Source organism: Calonectris borealis, chromosome 19 (assembly GCF_964195595.1).
Source record: "Calonectris borealis chromosome 19, bCalBor7.hap1.2, whole genome shotgun sequence".
Classification (NCBI taxonomy): Eukaryota; Metazoa; Chordata; class Aves; order Procellariiformes; family Procellariidae; genus Calonectris; species Calonectris borealis.
Window position 1 is genome coordinate 2,321,781 of NC_134330.1, and position 12,271 is coordinate 2,334,051.

Genomic DNA, 12,271 nt, shown 5'->3' on the forward strand with positions numbered 1-12,271 from the left:
AAGAGGAAGTGTCATTAAACCTAATTTAGGTAGGGAAAACAAAAAATCTCCAAGCTATGGAATAACTTGGATCTCTTGACTCCATATCGTAACTCTCTCTGTAAGACTAGTAGCTGAAGTGGGCTGCATCGTGCTTTCTGTGTAGGATTTTCTTACGCTAAGCAAAACTTCTTTCAGTGATAAATTTTATGCAAAACTCCTCCACCTACCCCCTTAATTCTGGTTGTTAAAAAAGAGACATTCTCTTGTTCATGCAGATCAGACCTGTTCAACACTTGAACTTTATCAAAGAGCACTGGGAAGGCTCCTTGCCAAAGACTTCAGTTCTGCTCTCTTCTGAGTTGCAGAACTGTCTTTTACTGTTGTTGGTATTAACTTTTATCTTGGTGGCAGAGCTTGACCTGGAGAGTGTTAGGCCATTGCTCCAGGAACATGTGGAATTTTGTACTTCATGAGGATGTAAAAGTAAAGATCTTTCAGTACTTTGTGGTTTTAGGAACTGGAGTACGGATATCAATTCAATTTAAATTTGGCTATTTATTTGGATTGACATTTGGATTTACTGGGTATTTTTGAGGGGTGAAAATTTGGTGCCATGGGTCTAAGCGGGAAGATGAAGAAATGGGTTCTGAAAGAGAAGGAAGGGACTTGGAGCATGCAGGAGGCTAGAGGCTTGTCCAGCATAAGACTCATAAAGTTGAGTGCAGAATACCTTGGAAGGAAGAGCCAGAGGAAATGGGTCACAGGGTATGTTGAAAAGCCTCAAGAGTGAAGTGGTTTTGATCATAGTACATGAGCGTGTGTGATCCAGAGGAGCTGAGTGAGCTTTAAATCATCACATTCCCTCCCGTAATAACAGCTGTGATGTTGCTTTGGAACTTGCAAGGAACACCAGTGATTTGGTGTGTGCATCTGTGGGTATGGTCCAGTTTAAAATGCATACGGCATGGCAGATAAAAAACCAGATATGTGGTTTAGGAAAAGAAACTATCTGAAAAACAAGCGTCTCGGCATTTAAAATCTGCATCCATTGCAGCTGTCGGTACTTGGTTATTTGAGAGGAATCCTAGCAGCTTGTGCCAGTTTGGGCTCTGTAGTTTGAGAACCAAAGTTACTGCTTTAGACTAAAGACCTGCCTTGATGCCTGTTCAAAATCTGCGCTAGCATGGAAGTGAAGTTATTTAGCCAGGGAGTAGGGAGAGGGCTGGTTTTGTTTTTTGTGCTGCATCCTTTTTTTAATTTCCTGAAATCCTTATGCTCAATCCTTTGTCAGAGCTGAGTCGAGTTTTCTGTTTTGTTTTTTTTTTTTGATTTATAGGTTGAAGCACTGATTTCCGGCAGTGTCTGCATTCAAGCCAACTGTTCTGTCTCTTTAAAATTACAGGCAAAAACTGTCTTTGAGTAAGTCCAGATTGCTGCCTCCCAGTGCCTATTACCTGAGACCAGTGAACCATTTACTCCAGCTGCAGAATTCTGCATTGCTTGCTGGACTACATATGTGCTTGCTCTTTCTCTCTGCCTTTTTGTGAAATAGGTTGCAGGGGCAGATCTAAAACCGGAGCAGATCTTACGGATGCTTCAACTGGCTTGAGTCTTACCACCCAGATCAGATACATGTTTACATCAGCACTTATATATTTACAAAACATAAAGCCCAAATTGATGATGAGAGCTGCCCTCTCTCCACACCCTTTACAGGCCTCATCCGGAGGGGGAAGAAAAAAAATCCTTTCTCAGGGGGTGCGTGTGTGCGTGTGTGTGTGTGCTGCAGTCTCCTTAAGACTGCCTTTCAAACAAGCCAGCTAATGCATCACTGCCTTTGGAATAAACTGCCACGTCACTGATAGCACTTGGCATGTTACAGTGCTGGGATCAATGCAGGCTCCTAGCTGCGATGTGCGTCAGGTATGTGTCTGTAATGAATGCTTTTTTTCTTGGAGGCTAGAACAGAGGAGAACCGCGCAGGCTTTCCTTTTGTCTAACAGCAGGCCTAGAATCTGAAGAGGGGGATGGTTTTTGTATGATATTTGCCGTTTGGGTTCTGAGCAGTAGTATGTTTAGGAAACGAGCTTTGTAGTGTGTGTGCGTGTGTTTAATGGTAAGTATTGTATCAGAATGACACATCCTTGTGTGGCATATTTTTGTAGGGATGTTGCAGCAAATCGTGTTCATTGATTTCATAGCAGTGAATTCAGCTGGTAGAAGGCACGATGAATATTTTCAAGTAATGCTGAAGCTGCTCCTCTTGACATCAAGCTGAATGTAGCTGTAGGATTTGTTTCCTTGCAGCTACAACGGTCAGAGACTGTTTGGATTGGGGGCTGTGGGTGGGGTTTTTTGGAGCACAGGCAAATATTTGGGAAACTAAAACCTGAAAAATAAAATTTCAGTTATACTGTGTACAAATTTTAATTTTGAATCAGAATCAAAAACTGAGGAAATCTAATGGAACCATAGATCATGCAAGTATTTTATTTTAAAAATGATGGAATATACCATTTTCTACATGAAATAGATATCCTGTAGAGTATCATTCATATCACTGAATGCCTGTTGGGTTTTGCTGGTCTTACGTCGTGATGGCCAGAAAAGAAAGTGACACAGGTTTTATCAAGCAGAGTCTGTAGGTTCTCTACCCTTTTGATAGCTTGTTTGGAACTGGTGAAATGGTGGGTTTGTGGTAGCCTCCCTGCAGAGATGAAGGGAAGTAGGAGCCTGGAGAACCTGGGACAGCAGACTTCCATGGCCAGAGTCATGCGTGCTGGGGTGTGGGAGGCTGGGACCCCGAGTTTGCTGGGGAGCGGGGATCTGTAACACACCTGGGTAAGTGGTGTGGCGGGAGGCCTCTCAAGATGGAGCTAGTGCTGGAAAATATTTCAAGACAAGTTGCATTTCTTACATGTCTGTTTTAAAATGAAGTAAATGGGAAATTTCTGGTGTACTTCATAGTTGGGTAGTTTGAGTAGCTCTTCAAAGAGGAAACAAAGGCTGACAGGCGAGAGAGGCATTTAGTTATTAAGTAAGTAGATACATCATGTTGGGGATTTTTGTTTGTTTAAACTGTGTTCTTTCCCTGGTATCTCTTGTCTCTGCTGTCTGGTGAAGAGATTTATTTCCACTGTGACTGCCTTCTTCACTGCCACAATGTGTCGCTGTCCCCTTTACCCTTCTGCTGACAATGCTTGAGGAAATTGGATCCGCACGGAATTGTTTGCCTGCACTTTATCAGACACATGGCACTTGCTGTTGGTCATAGCTCATATAATCGCTCATGTTGCCTGTACTATTCTTAGTTCCCTGTCTCCTGCAGTGACCTCACCTTGCCCTTCAGGGCTCAAGGTTGCATACTGTCATCATGTTAATGTGACACTTTTCCTCCGGGTGCTTGTTCCTTTTTTCGAGTGATCCCCTCCTGGGTGATTGCATGGCTTTTGCTCAGGCTCTTGGAATATGTGTGCATCAAAGACAAGCTGTGCCAGCTGGATATGGCCCTACACCAGGACGGACCCAAATGTCGTGAAATTTAAAAATGTAATCCAGTTGCTGTGTCTAGTTCCAGTCCAGGTTTGATCATCACTGTATTGCTGCAGTCATTGCCCTTGCTTATCCTTTCCCTACCCCCAAATTTGCAATTTATGTTTTTGCATGTGCTCGATACTGAGTAAACATTCTTCCTTTCTCCAGTGATGTTTTTGGACCCTGCAGTACTGTAGTACTTTGCTTGTGAGGATATTTATTCTTATAGCACTTGGAGTGATCTCATCTCCATTCTATAGGTGGAGAAAGAGAGGCACAGAAAACATAAGTGATTTGTCCGGGGTCTCCCAGCTTCCAAGCTGGTGTCCAGTGTGATCTGTTGTCTGCTGTCTGGATCACTGCTGTGCTCTGTGTGCCTGTACAAACTGTGCATCTGACTTTCTTCTCTGCAGCCCTGGAAATGCTTTCCTTGTCATCTCCTCACCCAGCGTGAAAGTCTGATGTTAAATCCTACATGTTGATTGAATTCTTCGGGCTAACTGGTCCCCGTAGTTGCTTCTTTGCTCTCGCAAAGCCGGCTGCTGAGGAGATGCTCGCCTGCTCCCGGCGCAGTTGTGCGGCCAGCAGAGCAGGGTTCCTGTGGGCACTGATGGAGCGCGTGGGGAAGCTGTGCAGTCTCTGCTTCCTTGTGTGCGTTGTGGGCAGCGTGAACTGGGGCTGACCATTGCCGCGAACAGCCACCGTGCATCGTGTGGGCTGCAGCAGCGGTGCTGTGTGTTAAGCCTGATTACGTAACCTGTAGATCATTTTCTCTCTTTCCTGATCAGCTGCTTTCCTCTGAATGCAGAAAAGGCAAGCTGCTACCCTCTGTGCATGCTGCGTCACAGGAAGAGTGACTGAGTGAGAGGGGTGGTGGAAAGCAAGGGACAAAGGTTAAAAGATTGAAACAATCTGGGAATTGCCACTGCTTCAAGGAGAACTGCTTGAGTGCAAGAGGCTCTCTGCAGCTTTCTCCTGCTGGGTTTTGAGCTGCAGTATTGAAAAAAATAAAATAGCAGCAGCTACACTAGACGAGTCATAAGCAAGCCCGAAATCTGTTAATTCCTTCACTGAGACAGCATGGAGGATTCTGCAGAGCAGAGTCAGGAAATGAGATACCACATGCTGCAAAGGTAAGAATTACAGATATGATTGTCTCCTCATAGCAGCAGCAGTCTTGGACTGAGGCAGTTGGACACTCTGTACTGCAAATGCATAGTGATATTTTTCCGTGTTAATTTTGTCCTCTGAAACCTCACCAGTGACTGTGAGGTATCTGTGCGTGCAGTCTGTAAGACAAGTGCTAGAATACATCTGAGTTGGGGAATCAGTGTTAAAGTCTGAGATTCTGCACAACTTCTAACCTCTATAAACTGAAGGATAGATGAGCATTTTGAAAGTTCCTGCGTAACAAAACACTGCAGTTGTGAGCTGGTGATTAATAGGGATGACTGTTACTAACTCAGCATTTATTCTGTTTTGTTTAGAGCTCGGTGTTCTTTCTTCCTTGCTGCCCAACTTCTACCTCATCTTACCCTGCAAACAGAAAAAATCTCTCCTGTTTTGATTATAATGTGCAGCCTGTAATTATTAGTAAATAAACTTAATGTTCTTGGTATGTTTACTGTCACAAATTATAAGCAAGTATAGTTCCGTTTAAGCAAGTGTTTGTGCATTATTCTGGATGATGAACCTCTGGTTTTGTTGACATTTTATCTGTAGCAGTATCTTTGTGTGTAGTAATTTCAACTTGGCAGGATAGTTCATGTTCATACATGTTCACAGATTTTGACCCCAAGATTTTTATCTTTTTTCTGTTTTTGTTGAGATTGCTCTCAATAAACCTGCAATGAATAAACCTGTCTCACTTGTTGGACTGTGCGCCTTCCTTGCTGTGCCATAGATTCTGACCCTCTTTTAAATACACAAATTTAGTAGAAATTTAACCTTAACTACACTTTTCCTCTTTTTCTTGCCCATTGACTCCTATCTTTGAATTCCTTGGCTGAGATTATCACAGAGCAGTTTGTGAACTCTTGCTGATAGGGATGAATTCTAAGTTGCGTGACGATGTCTATCTCTGAAAGTGCAGCTTGCTGGAAAAAGGGAAAGTACGCAAGGGAAGAACCTCCGCACACTTATCCAGAGAAGAGCACAAGAACAAGTTACCAGCTAGCAGCTCTTCTTTGAGACAAGTTGCTAGAGTAGATGTACTTTGGTCTGACCTAGTACAGCCATTTATATGTCCCAGAATATCACTGGGAGATAGGCATCTGTTTTTTTAATATGCTTTAAAATCACCCTCTTGTTTTTCCTGTTACCTTTACTTCTCCCACTCTTGGCTTCATGGATTACTTCAAAGTCTCTTTCACTCTGCTTAGAACGGGTTTTCACTTCCAGTTAAGCTCAACATTTGCAGGACTATAACTTGAAGTTCTCCACCAGCATGGCCATTTGTCATGGGAATATCTCGCGTGTGGGAGAGAAGGATGGATGTGTGAACGCAGAGCACAGGATCTGAATTTCAAGTGCTGTAAATATGCTTTCTTGCTGTTCTGCAAATCCTCACAAAGTCAGGGTTGTGCCGCAGTAGAACGTCACAGCCAAAGTAGGTGGTGTGTGCGAAGGCGGAGAAGCAGGGAAGGATCCACTCCATCCTGCGTGCGGTAGATAAACACGTCTTTATGGTCAGAGCTGGGCGCTGATCTTGCCTTGCCTGAAAGATTGCCTTTCATTCTAGTACGGTTCTTGGTTGGTTATACCCGGATTTGGCATATACCTTTTTGAATAGGTTGTGATGATATGGGTCAAGATCCTTTTTGTTAATGTGTACTGCTGTTGTGGTTTAACCCAGCAGGCAGCCAATACCTCGCAGCCGCTCGCTCACTCCCCGCCCCCTGCAAATGGGATGGGGAGAGAATTGGAAGGGTAAGAGTGAGAAAACTCGTGGGTTGAGATAAAGACAGTTTAACAGAACAGAAAAGGGAAAATAATAATGATAATGATAGAATATACAAAATGCGTGATGCACAATGCAATTGCTCACCACGCGCACCAACCGATAACCAAGAAGCGATTGGTACTTCCTGGAACACGCCTATCATTCATATACTGAGCGTGACGTCACATGGTATGGAATACCCTGTTGGCCAGCTGGGCCAGCTGTCCTGGCTATGCTCCCTCCCAGCCTCTTCCAGAGCATGGAAGCTGAGTGTCCTTGACTGGCAGGGTACTTAGCAACAACTGAAAACATCAGTGCGTTATCAACATTCTTCTCATACTAAATCCAAAACACAGCACTAGGAAGAAATTTAACTCTATCCTAGCTGAAACCAGGACAACTGCAAAGCACAGCGTAGTCTGTGTTAGTACCATGATGGTTCGTAGGAAAGATGAGTAAGAGAAGAATCTGGATTTAAAGCAGATACTAGCTACAATTCGTTCAGGGCTTCTTTCATCAGCAAATTTTTTAATCAAAATACTGGTCTGTGGTGTTACTGTACTCCTGATGAAGAGTTAAGGAGGGTCTGCGTTCCAGATGGGTAAATCTTCATAAGCCATAGCATATTTATGAGGGAACGTGAGGAGGAATCTGTGTTTTCTCTCAGGCTGTCACCAAGCACCCCTAATAGCAGCTCATTCAAGCCAGGATGCTCCAAACCTCGCATGGGGCAGTGAACCTCAGGTACAGCTGTTGGGCTACCTGCCCTTGGTGGCTGTGTTTAAAAGGAGACCTCTACATGTTGTACATGACTTGGCTTGTCCTTGGGTTGGTTTTCCCTTCGTGGCCTCCCCAGCAATTCCAGTCACTTTCTGCCACATCCCATCCCATTTCCCAGTGGAGTTGCTCAATGGTATCAGCGCTTGAGCAGCTGATTAGGCCAGAGGTTCCTGATGGGTTCCCCATGGCCGAAGGGCAGCCAGCAGGGCCCACGTGGCTCCTGGGGACCGATGCTGCCAGTTACACAGCTGCTCCAGTGGCACCGACCCCCTTGGTTGCAGTTGGGTCTTTCCAAAGCATTGAGTAGTTCTTAAATACCTTCCCAATATTCATCTCTCCTTCCTACAGAAAGGTTCTGTAATCCTGTGTGGTGGCAGGGGTAAGGACTTCAGTGTGTTCGTGGGAAAGGAACCTGTTAAGAAAAGCACACTGAATACTGTAAGAAAAATGGCTAAACTGTGGGGTGACCCGAGAGATAAAGCTTCAGGGGCTTTAAAATAAGAAGTATCTTGTTACTGCCGCAGTTGTGCTGCACTACGGTAGATGCGTGGTGTGAAGAGCAGGTCTTTGCTTTTCTGTCGAGTTTCTTCTCGCAGTTTCAGCTTTGTAAATTTTAGCAAATCAAATCCTGTAGGGCTAGCAAAAGCAAAGGGCGATTTTCTTTGTTGGGGAGCAATATACAGTGAATGTATTTTTACCTATTTATATATTAGCATAACCAGAATTTCTCCAGATAACCTGGCTTTTGCAGAAACATAACTGGAAGGTATTTAAAAAACAAAGTCATCCCTGTTTTTACAGGGACCAGGCGCCACAGTGGTCTGGAGGCAAGGAGTGATTCTGCTTGTCTGCTTGGGGAAGACGTTCAAGGGGAACTTTACAAATTATTCACATACCCTCTTCTATTTGTGTACATCTGCAATGCCAAGTTGCTTTTTTCTGTCTTCCACAAATTTCCTTAGGCCCAGTATGTCTGGTTTACACCTTGTAAAGCAAGGCCGGGACAGGAAGAAAGTTGATGTGCAGCGGGATTTCACTGTGGCTTCTCCAGCAGAATTTGTTACTCGTTTTGGAGGGAATAAAGTTATTGAAAAGGTTAGTTGCTGACCTTTTTGACTTCAGTGTATTGCATTTTGTTCCCTTCTCTTGAGCTACGACTTCTTTCTATATAAGGCTGTACATTGCAGATATCAAAATATTAATATTCCTGAACTTGAAAGTTGTACTTCTGCCTGTAATCATTGTGTTTCCATTTTATTTTATATGTGATAAATAAACATCCCATTGCTTTAACTTAGTGTGACAGGAAAAAAAATTGAGTGAGCTAGAGCACTTCTGCTGATACAGAAGGATTTATAGACAGATTTATTTTCCAGATAAAACTGGAAAAAATACTAAGAAATGTATTTGAAAACACATCATAATCATTTAATGGATGAGATCTCTTCCTTTCAAGTGTCGAATGTTTTAGCCACTCGTTATGCCTGTTCTCATGTGTCCTTCTGCTCTTTAATCTAAACACAGCATAATACATTAAAATCTCTATGGTCAAGCAGGAGCCGATTTCTGAATTGACTGATGGGCCATTAAATGTTCTTGCTGAATTGAATGCTGGCTAACGAAACTGCGCAGCCCCAAAATTGGACGAAGAGTCTGCAGAGAAAAAACTATTTCATTATCGTTTAGTGTTTTGTGCTATTTAGACTTTATCTCATCCCTGCTTCTAATATACTCAGGTCCTGATAGCCAATAATGGCATTGCAGCAGTGAAATGCATGAGATCCATCCGACGCTGGTCCTATGAGATGTTTCGAAATGAGCGGGCAATCAGATTTGTTGTCATGGTGACTCCTGAGGATCTGAAAGCAAATGCAGGTGAGTTGTAAGGGTCTGAAGGTGCACAACTTTCTCCTTGCACAGACCCGTGTGCCCACAAGGATGCAAGAAGTAGAATGTATGTCCACTGCATCACGTACCACTCTGTCAAGTAACAGATTTTTCTGAGAGGAGAGTAAGAACTTCCAGTACTGCAGATTTAGGGAGTTTTAGACCAAGTACCGTTTATTAGATTTGCAATCTAAATGAGACCTTCTTTGTGTTTGTAGAGTATATTAAAATGGCAGATCACTACGTCCCAGTTCCAGGAGGACCGAACAACAATAACTATGCAAATGTGGAACTCATTGTTGATATTGCTAAGCGGATTCCAGTGCAGGTAAGAAGTGTCAAAGATAGTTTTCAAAACAGGAGGTAGCGCTGAACAATCTGTTCTCCTTAAATAACGAGTTGTATTTGGGGAAAAAGACAGATCAAAGAAATTGAAATTACAAACCTATACTAGTACCAAAAGGCAATGAATGTTACAATGCAGTGGATTTCCCAGTATGAATATCTGCAGGAGATATAGAAGGTTCCCTTCACCTTTTCACTTGCCTACACTTAGTTCCTCCTCAACAGCTTGCTTCAGCAGCCTTCTTTGACTTGTCTACAAGATGCAAGACGCTAGCCCTTTAAACTAAGCATACCATGTAGTTCAGGAGGCCGGTCTGGCTTATGAATGTTATGAGGCTGTTTTCAATGAGGAAAAGGAAGACTTCAAGTATCTGCATGCTTTCTATTTCTGCTCACTTGCTTGTTTTACTAAAACAAAGAGTGAATTATGTTATTTTCTTCTGCAGGCTGTATGGGCTGGCTGGGGCCATGCATCTGAGAACCCTAAACTACCAGAACTTCTCCACAAAAATGGGATTGCTTTCATGGGTGAGGATATATATTTCTGATCTAATGTCTAGTCCTTATTTTAAGATGGGTGATTCTAGTGAGACAGAAAATCTTGAGTCTGAAAGAGAGCCGTGAGGTATGGTTTACAAGTGTGAGATTGATGATACATTCTTTACAGTAGTCAGAGCAACAGAATATGCTCTCTAACAGCGTAGTCTGTTTCCAATCGTCGAGGCTAACAAAACAAGATAAGGTTTGGACATATGCTGGGAAATAGTTCTTGTATGGGAGAAGTGGCAAGTTCTCCAACATATTGTTGAATATTGTGAGATACAAAATTAGAAAATATTCCTATTAAAGCAGATTGTTTCTAAAGCTGATGTCCCTGTTGTCATTTTAAAGAGGGTGTTTGTAGTTCGGTTTTGTGGAAAGAGTTCTACGTGGACAATACATGAAGTCTGTGGTCTAGTTAGCAGTGTAGTTAACCAGCTGCTGGAGTACTTTGTTGCAGTAAGCCTCATCTCCTGAGCCACATGGATCTGAGTATTGGATAAGGTTTTGTACATGTGCTGTGCTTAAAACTAAAGATGGACTTGTGATAAAAGTCATGGTCTGAACATAGCCTGGGGATAGTTGTATCATGTTCTGACTTCTAGCAGATCTTTTATCTGTAATGTCTTGAGCCATAACCACAGAAATACTCTGGACTTTTGAAAAGGAGTGGATTTAAAAGCTGTATTTTAATTCCAGTTTAAATCTCTTACCAATCATACACTACAGTCCCATGCAAACCACATTTCATGTAAAATCAGGGCACTGAATTCTTATTCCAGTAGCATGTGATGTGCACACCTAATACCAGTTACTAGAACCTGCCATCCCTTTGAGAGCAGGCCCAGCTTGAGGACACATGGACAGAGAGTGGTGACTGCAAGCTGAGTATGCCAGGACTTCTTTAACAGGATGGGCACTTAACAAGCTATTGTGATGTGTCTGTGATTGCATTGCTCTAATTTCAACTTCCTTTTCCTCCTTCTTGGTCAAAAGTACTCTAGTCTATTTGTTTCTAATTTCCTGGCTGATACAGTTAATGCGCTCTGTTTCGGTTCAGAAATGTTGATTTATACCAGTTGAGTTGTGGCATGCAGCAACCCTGCTAAGAGTGTTTATTTATCCCTCTTACATGGAACCCAAATCCGACTTCTGGCCATTTCCCTAGTGTCTGATATATCTTGTTTTGCTCTTTGCAGGTCCTCCAAGCCAAGCAATGTGGGCCTTGGGAGATAAAATTGCTTCTTCAATAGTGGCTCAGACTGCCGGCATTCCAACTCTTCCTTGGAGTGGCAGTGGTAAGAAGGAAATTGCTGTGTTTGTCAAGATAATTCTAATCTTTTTTCCTTCAACACATCTAATCTTCAAGAAGTGTCTGCACACAAAAAGGCATTTGAAGAGATGTTCCATCTGTTTAGGGTTTCAAATTTGTATTATCCGAGGCTTAGACATAGTGACTACGATATATATGGATGTCAGGCAAAATTTACATGTTGTGTAACGTGCTGTTAGTCTAACAGTACAGCTGTAATAGCTGGTATTTCTGGTATTTCTGCAGTCTCTGCTTTTCTAGCGTGTAGTTTTGGAGCACGCAGCCAATACTCTGCTTCCATGGAAGCTCTATACAGTTTCAAAAGACTGTAAATAACAACCTGTTTCTCAGAATTGCACAAGGTAAATGAAGGAGGATATAATTTGTTGGATGAAAAGATCTGCTCCCCAGAAAACAGAAATGTCTGTTTCCTGCATTCTCTTTTGTAAATGCTTCCAGACTAGTTACTTCTGGAACTGCTGTTTGTTTCACCAATGTCTGACGTGTGAGTTCTCACTCAGCCTTGCAGCAGAATGAGCTAAGAAGATAATGCTTATATTTCAGGTCTTCGAGTGGACTGGCAGGAAAATGATCTTCAGAAGCGTATCTTGAACGTTCCTCAAGAACTGTATGAAAAAGGCTACGTGAAAGATGCAGACGATGGACTGCGGGTAGGTGGCTAGTATTTTGAAAGTATTTGAGGTCTTGCTGCATGCACACCTGGAGAGAGCTAGAGGTTTAATTTATTTTTAATGGGAGTACAAACTAGAACTAGATTGTCAGCCTCACAGAACTGAGTCTTGGAAATTGAAAAGTGATCTTTCACATATCATCTTTGGGCCCAGCCGGCAGAATTAGGTGAGAATTAGGAGAAGGAGGTAAAATATGGGAACAAAGTTGTATTTCATTAAGGGCTCTCTTCTGATTTTTCTTTAATGCAAGAAGAAAGT

At 42.7% G+C, this 12,271-nt stretch overlaps 1 protein-coding gene across 1 annotated transcript in view; it reads left to right on the forward strand.

Moving 5' to 3' along the window:
• The window catches only part of ACACA (acetyl-CoA carboxylase alpha), a 136,181-nt gene that overhangs the window by 11,758 nt on the left and 112,152 nt on the right, over positions 1-12,271 (forward strand). The window contains 6 exon segments of the mRNA XM_075168367.1: positions 8,200-8,332; positions 8,974-9,112; positions 9,343-9,452; positions 9,916-9,997; positions 11,209-11,307; positions 11,886-11,992. Coding sequence (XP_075024468.1) covers positions 8,200-8,332; positions 8,974-9,112; positions 9,343-9,452; positions 9,916-9,997; positions 11,209-11,307; positions 11,886-11,992 — 670 coding nt within the window.